Source organism: Astatotilapia calliptera, chromosome 23 (assembly GCF_900246225.1).
Source record: "Astatotilapia calliptera chromosome 23, fAstCal1.2, whole genome shotgun sequence".
NCBI lineage: Eukaryota > Metazoa > Chordata > Actinopteri > Cichliformes > Cichlidae > Astatotilapia > Astatotilapia calliptera.
Genome location: NC_039323.1, coordinates 9,738,740 through 9,746,067, shown reverse-complemented (window position 1 = coordinate 9,746,067; position 7,328 = coordinate 9,738,740). Strand labels below are relative to the sequence as shown.

The 7,328-nt window shown below is 48.2% G+C and overlaps 1 protein-coding gene across 1 annotated transcript; it reads right to left on the bottom strand.

The window, feature by feature from the left end:
- Positions 1 to 50: 50 nt before the first annotated feature.
- Positions 51 to 7,316, bottom strand: chst7 (carbohydrate (N-acetylglucosamine 6-O) sulfotransferase 7). Its single transcript, XM_026157651.1, has 2 exons — positions 5,666 to 7,316; positions 51 to 1,170 (listed from the first exon to the last, which is right to left on the bottom strand). The coding sequence occupies exon 1, from the start codon at positions 6,931 to 6,933 to the stop codon at positions 5,683 to 5,685; it is 1,251 nt and encodes a 416-aa protein (XP_026013436.1). The 5' UTR covers positions 6,934 to 7,316; the 3' UTR covers positions 51 to 1,170; positions 5,666 to 5,682.
- Between the last annotated feature and the right edge of the window lie 12 nt (positions 7,317 to 7,328).

Genomic DNA, 7,328 nt, shown 5'->3' with positions numbered 1-7,328 from the left:
AATGAACCTACAGATAATGTGGCTTAGCATTAACAATCATACACAAGCTCTTTATGGAGTGTGTCAGCTTTTTATTCTTTGAGTCGCTTTGAAGTTATTTTTCTTTCAGTGCCAACAAAAAGTACAGAAACAACCTCTGAGCCTCACATATGGGAGGTGGGGGCAACCTCCCAAGACTTTGAGATACCCCTACCACCGAGTCATGTCTTCAAAGACATACGCAGGACATTAGCTGAGGAAAATAAAGCGGACTTTGCTCACAGACTGTGCTGCTGTGTGAGCTTCCATTATCAAATCTTTAAGTGCTCCACCTCCCACCTGCCCTTCTGCTCCACAGTATTTAACCTTGTGAGCTACAACAGCTCATTGGTCGCTGAACCAACCACGGCCAAATCCAAGTGTACACACATAACAAACTGTTTGTACGAATCCTGTAACAGTGAATCAACTTTTTAAATACACAAAAAAAAATTCAGCTTTCTGTCTGTCTGGCTCCGTGAGCTGGCTACAGGGCTGCAGACCTGGGTCCATGTCTGTCTGTGCACAGAAGCTGCTGGAGGTTTGGAGGTGAGAGGGGTATCTCAAACACTAAAGCCCTTCTTGAGGCTTGGGTTACAACATTTACAGCATTTTCGAAGAAAACAACAGGGCCCTGCACCCTAAACTGTGTGAGGACGGAGGAATCTTACACCCATGTGAGTGTTTTGTCAGAGAAGTGCACATTCCTGAGAGGCCGGGGGGAGGGTTAGAGAGGAGAGTAGCCTCTCCAAAATACTGCAGTTCTTCTTCACTGCTCTACATTAGTGCTATTAGTGAGTACCACAAACACTGGCGATCTCTGCCACGCTGAGTCGCAAGCCAGACAGATGAGTCACACAGGTGACAGCGAAGCCGGCGCTCTGATCTTGGCAGTCACCTCCTGAGGAGGAACATCCGGGGCGTGCAGGGCTGGTGTCCAACAGAAACCAGGAAAAATGAGCCGCCGCCTCCTTGTTCCAAATTGTCCGCCTGTGATTGGCTGCTCTTTTGCTCAGATTTTCTCCAGTTCATCAGCCCGGCTCGGCCGAAGGAAAACAGTCCTCGAGTCACGCCTGAGAACTCCTCAAGGAACACATTCCAGCTGCTCGTTTAGTTAGACCACCTTCTGACCTCAGACTGAACACCACGACCCTGGAAGAAGAAGAAAAAAAATCAGCTGAGGATTAAAAATAAATCTGAAGTTGTGAGCGAGCTGCAGTCAGCAAGACTAGGAGCCCTGAAGGCGCTTTGTTCCCACAGAACGATAATGAGTGGCTGTTTGTCACTCGGGGAACACGGCGTCCTTTCCTGTAGCAGTTTCCTCGTCATGGGGTTTCAAAAACTTTTTGTGAACAAGATGCTCTCATGATGCCACTGACCCGCCAATCGGTGGCATGCAGCCTGTTGTCACATTCTAGTACCTGGTATCAGGTACTAAAACCCTGAAAACCGTGGCCAGTCGATCTGGTACTAATGGCTTCATAATCATACTGCTCAACTTGAGCACTCACAGCACTTTATACAACATGCCTCATTCACCCTTTCATACACATTCACACAAGCACTTTTTCCATGCTTAAGGCTTTCTAACGTTCACACTCTGAAGGTTCAGTGTCCTGCACAAGAATATTTGTCATGCAGACTAAAGCAGCTGAGAGAACGAGAAAGGTCTAAATACTCTGATAACAAAAAGGAAGTAACCAAGACAAACTTAACCAGAGACACGAGGACAAGACGGAGGGACGAATCTGAACAAAAGAAAAAAGGAACCAAAACTCGTTCATCCATCCATATTATCTTATTCAGGGTCAAACATCCACCAAAACAGAGAAAACAGAACCAGTGATGATGATCTATCTGTGAAGACAGGAACGTTTAAGTCTTAAATAATTAGCCTGAATCACTCTGAGGATGTTTGTTAGAATAAAAACAATGTTATATGAAGCGTTTCCAGTGAAAACAGTGAGCGAATAACCTGCTTTTTTTTTTTTTTAACAAATCACAACAGTCCAGGCGCTTTATATTGTAAGGTAAAGACCCTAATATAATACAGAGAAACTCCAACAATCACAAGACCCCCTATGAGCAAGCACACTAGTGACAGTGGGAAGGAAAAACTCCCTTTTAACAGGAAGAAACCTCCGGCAGAACCAGGCTCAGGGAGGGGCGGTCATCTGCTGGTGAGAAAGACAGGGCAGAGATAGGGCTGTGCAATATGATGAAAATCTTATATCTCGATATAGGACATTTCTCATCCCGATAACGATAAATATCACAAAATAGTGCATTTTCTGTAAATTCTGTGAATCTCGGGCAACTTTACTTGTGTGAAGTGTTTTGACCGATGCATGAAACGATATATTTTTAGATATAAGTTGTAACGGCTTCTATTTTCTTTGAGAGTATTTATTACATGGCGTGCTGCAGGGAAAAGCCTCTTCTAACATTTGAGTCTAAGGTTTATTTGGAGCACCTGACGGCTCTTTTTTGCTTCTCACCCGTAAACTCTCTCCATACTCTTTCAGGTGATTCTTGCGTAGGTGGTAAAAGAGAAAAAACACAGAGACACATTGTGGAACATTAGGATTAATAAAGAAGGTTACTAATAAAGGAGACATTTCTGTGACCGTTGTTGGGGTCAAAGGTCATAAAGTGTTTTGTTTGTTTTTTTTCAGCATTCTTCTATAACACTGTGGGGACGTTTTATAAAATGATTCCAACTTCAGGTCAATATCTAATCAACAGAGCGAACGTTTAACCATTAACGTTTAAATGACAAACATTCCTCAGACGTTCTTGGAACATTCAGACTTTGTGACGTAACACTGCGCAGGCATTGTGGGGACGTTTCTGTAGCCTGCGTGGCTCTCACAGCACCCTTAAAGGTCGTGTCTGTGGGAGCCTGCGGTGACAGCCGCGCTGTCGCCCTGGAGCTCTACCCAGTCACGTACAGTCTCACACAATGATGCCCTTCTTGACGGCTCGCTGCAGTTCCTCCCCTCATAAGAGGAGCCAGCAATGCCAGAGACAGAACAAAGAGGCCTCTATGGAGGAGCAGGTCATTAAAGGGAGGGGGGACTTCTCTCTCTGTCTTTGACATGTTGTGATTGTATGACAAAGTGGGTGAGAACACCATTTGTCCAGATTTGAAGCTTGCTATTCTTAGTTAACATTCTTGCTTTGATTTTGCCATACCATATGTTTGTTCTGTAGTTTGCAAAGATTTACTATACCGGGTTTGTTTATGTTTTGCACTTTTACAGTTTATGTAATATAACATCTTGGTTTAAATCAACATTGACAAGTTTGTTAAGTTAACATTTTATTTATTTCAACTGTTAATTTGTCTAGTTTATTTGGTTTGAACTCACCTGACTTACCGGTGTTCCAGGAGCAAAAGGAGGAAGTGCTGCCTCACTTCCTGTATTTATAGCTTCCTGTTTAGCTTCTGATGTCACGGGAAGGGAACAGGTGAAGAGGGGGGAGAACTGGTTTAATTTAATAGAGTCAATTTTAGGATTATGTTTGTTTGAGAGAGATATATTGATGTAACATGTATTGGCTACACCTTAGTCTCTTTTATTGCTAGTAAAGAGTAGCATCATGAGTTTATGAGAATGGTAATGTTTATCTTACCTACTGAATGGAATAGTCCGGAGGAGGATATTGTTTAGATTGCTTGAGTATTTAAGTAGAAGAACTCAGGTGTTCAAAAGGAGAGGACCAGGTCAGTTTAGCTGAGTGCACTTGACATTAAATTTTGTTGGTTTAAGTTCAGTTATGTTTATTTCTACCAAGTTAACTTCGGAGTTGAGTTTTTCTTTATTTTTGTAAATATTTTTGGTCACAGTGATGTTAAACAAATCATTTGCTACCCTGGACAGCATCTGTCTCCTGCCCTTCTTCAGCCACACAAGCTATTTTACAGATTGACTGAGTTAAATCTGGGACATATTAACAGACCGGGATCGTTATCTGACCATCAGAGCAAAGTGCAGCCGCTTACACAAAACACTGCTGTAAACCATCAACGACACGATTAAAGTTTAATTCAATCAGCACCATCGAAACATGAAACACGCTTTAGTTCTTCCACAGAACCGCACATCCCTGACTCCCGCACCCATAAGGTCTTTGTGATGGAATCACCAAATCGCCTTCCTCCATGTTCCCATCGAGTTCTGCAGTGCTTGTTTTCCTACCTGTGCTTCAGAAAACACACACTAACACATCACAGCATCACACACGCTCCAACAACCACACTACACGAACTACACAACACACCTAACATCAGCGCTTCTGTTCTCTACAGGTGGTACCTGTATCTGAGGGAGGCTGACAGCCCACAAATCAGGAGTCACGCTGCACACATCCACACCGAGTTTGTTCACATGAACTACAGACACACACACACACACACACACACACACAGTCCTAGAAACACACAGACACACACACACAGACAGAGACACACACAGACTCGACCCAGCCTTCATTTAAACAGTCTGACCTCTGACCTTTGTGGTCGTATTTTGATGTGGAAGCATTGGAAACAATGTTTCCACATCTAGCCGAGGACACAACGTCATCAGCTCTGCACGCACACCGCTGCTTCCTATTAACACGCAGACAACCTGAAAGAGAACTTCCTCCTGCACGGTTCATGCCATCAGTGGCAAGTGTAAGTTTCCTCTAACACCTGCTTCCTTTCTTAGCCCAATGCTCTGTCTCCAACCACACCTGAATCTTTAAATATGCCCCATACACCCAGCAGCCTCAGACCTCTTTGCTTACTGTGAGCTTGATAAGGTCACCATGTTACATCCTGTCTGTGTAGGTGTGTTTCCTGATGCAGGAACAGCTGTTAGACACTACACTGTGAACAGGTGAGTGCAGTCCTGATTGAGTTTTGTTAAGCGCTGTGGATTGTATCGCTGTCACTGACGCGGCTTTAACCTGGAACTATAGTGCGTACAGGTGATGTTACAGACTTACAGGTTTTACCCACAGACACAAATTCATGCCCTCATCGACTCTCATGTTCACATCACCTCCAACAACAATCCGGGCGACGGGGTAATCTGGCTGTCACTTCTTAGAGTCTGGTTCAGTTTATTTTTTTCTCTCGTTTTGTTCACCAGACGAGGACTCGGACCCGAAGCTGGGCTCAACGCTGGAGCGAAAGCTCCATCGGCAACTGTGACACAGCTAAACCACCTGCAAACATCTGCTTTTATAGAATATTACCATTTAAATTTTGAATCTAAATGATGTTCTTGTTGGTTTTGTGCTGTTTGGTGACACAATTATGACCATTACTATCTGCTACTACCTTTTGTTTGCATTTTATGTCAGAAATAAAATTTCACTGCATCCCGCCTCACTCGTGTCACTTCCTGTCATTAACAGGAAGATGCTCTTGCCAGAGCATCATCTCCTCTGAGATAAACAAACCATTTCCTTTGTTTTTTTAATCGAACTGAAAGAAGAACAGCTACATGACAGTCTGGGGTTAAGACATGTGACATGCCCTGTCATCACTGGAGGCTGTGATGTATGAAAGTCTTAGTTTCACCTGTATTGTGATCCAAGCAGGTCAGGTCAGAGGTCTCAGATCAGCAACATAAACAGGCGCTTGTCAGCTTACCTCGGCCCACAGCTCTGTCAGGACGCTGTGTCCTCCTCGTGCGTCTTCTGGTAGCCCAGCTGCCTCATGACCTCGCCACAGGACGCCTCCACCTGACTGATCTGCTCCACGCTCAGCCGCTCCCTCCAGGCGTGGACAGCCTCCTTGGCGTCGCGGGAGGAGATGAGGAATGGTCTGTCGGAAGAGTAGCCGTGCCCGCGTGTCATATTGAGCGCAAAGCTCTCGAGCGCGGCAGACGCGGGCAGGTCAGCGAAGCGGAGCAGCCTGCGTAGCTGCTCGGCCGGCCTCAGCACCAGGTCCTCGTAACGCAGGCGCAGGTAGCGGCTGCGCAGCCAGGGCGGTGCGCGCAACTGCAGCAGCAGGTCGCGCAACCAGCCGTCACAGATGAGCTCCAGGGCGCCCGACACGTAGCTCTCCGCGCGCGTCGCACGGTTCGCGGGCGCAAGCAACCGCTTGTACCTGTCGCTCTGTCTGCGGCTGCGCAGCACCTGGATGCTCTCCTTCACCAGAGCGTGCTTCGACTTCAGACGCGAGTTGTGCACGGCGCGCGGGTCCCGGAACAGCTGCACGACGCGCAGGTTCACACTGGGGTCCCGCATCAGCGGCACGAGCGTGCCCAGGTCCAGCACACGCACACCTTTGATCACCATCACCGGGTACTTCCGGCACTCGCGCTCCAGCTCGCGCAGCTCCCTTCGCGGACACTGCGCGCACAGCTCCTCCTTCACCAGTCCCACCTCGTGGCGCCGGTGCGCGCGGCACAGCGGTTCGGAGCAAAGCACCTTGTTGGTCTTCCAGCCGAAGATGAAAGCGCTGCTCACGTTCTGCCCGCCCGCGTACAGCCGCAGCACCGAGAAGTCACAGCGGAAGAGTGCGCTCATCATGTCGCGCACGGCACCCTGCAGGCTCTGCGCGTCCCCAGGGTACAGCGCCTGCCAGATGTGCCACATGGGCTCATACAGGTAGAACACGTCCGGGTGCTGGTTGAACAGCTCGCCCAAGAAGGAGGAGCCGGTCCTCCAGGTGGCGTGCAGGTAGACATGGATCCGTGGCTGGCTGCGGTTAGAGGCGGGCTCGGTCGCCGGCTCGCTGCCGTTGGGACCCCCAGCGTCCTCCCACGGCAATTCCAGCTCCGGGCAGCGGGGCTGGAGCTGCGCCGCCGGCCGGGTCGCCCGGTCCCGAGAGTCAAGCACGTAGGGCAGAAGCAGCAGCAGTCCGGTGTAGGCCAGGATCAGCAGCAGGTACTTCTTGTTTAGCCTCCTCTTCATCTCCGCGCAGGGTCGCTGCTGTACGGAGTGTTAGCCACGCCCCCTGCCGCTTCGTCTGAGTAGAAACACCAGCACCGCTGCCTCACGCCGGTACTACTGTCGTCCACCGTCTCTGTGAGTTATGAGTGCGCAGTGTGGGGGCGGGACTTGTTGACGCCGACAACAGAGAGCATCGAAGGAAAGAGGCGTCCACCAAAAGCACCCGCCCGTGAGCGCGCTGAATTATGGGAACCCCAGTGTTTCAGCGCACTCGCCGCCTTCTGTGAGCGCTTTAAGCTAATAGCATAGCTCATGAGTTCACAGAGGGCGCTAGCGAGTCTATAGCTGTAGAACAAAACTGCTATGAACCTTTTTCTTCTGGAAACATAGAGTGTTAAGAATGTGTAAGTATTCGA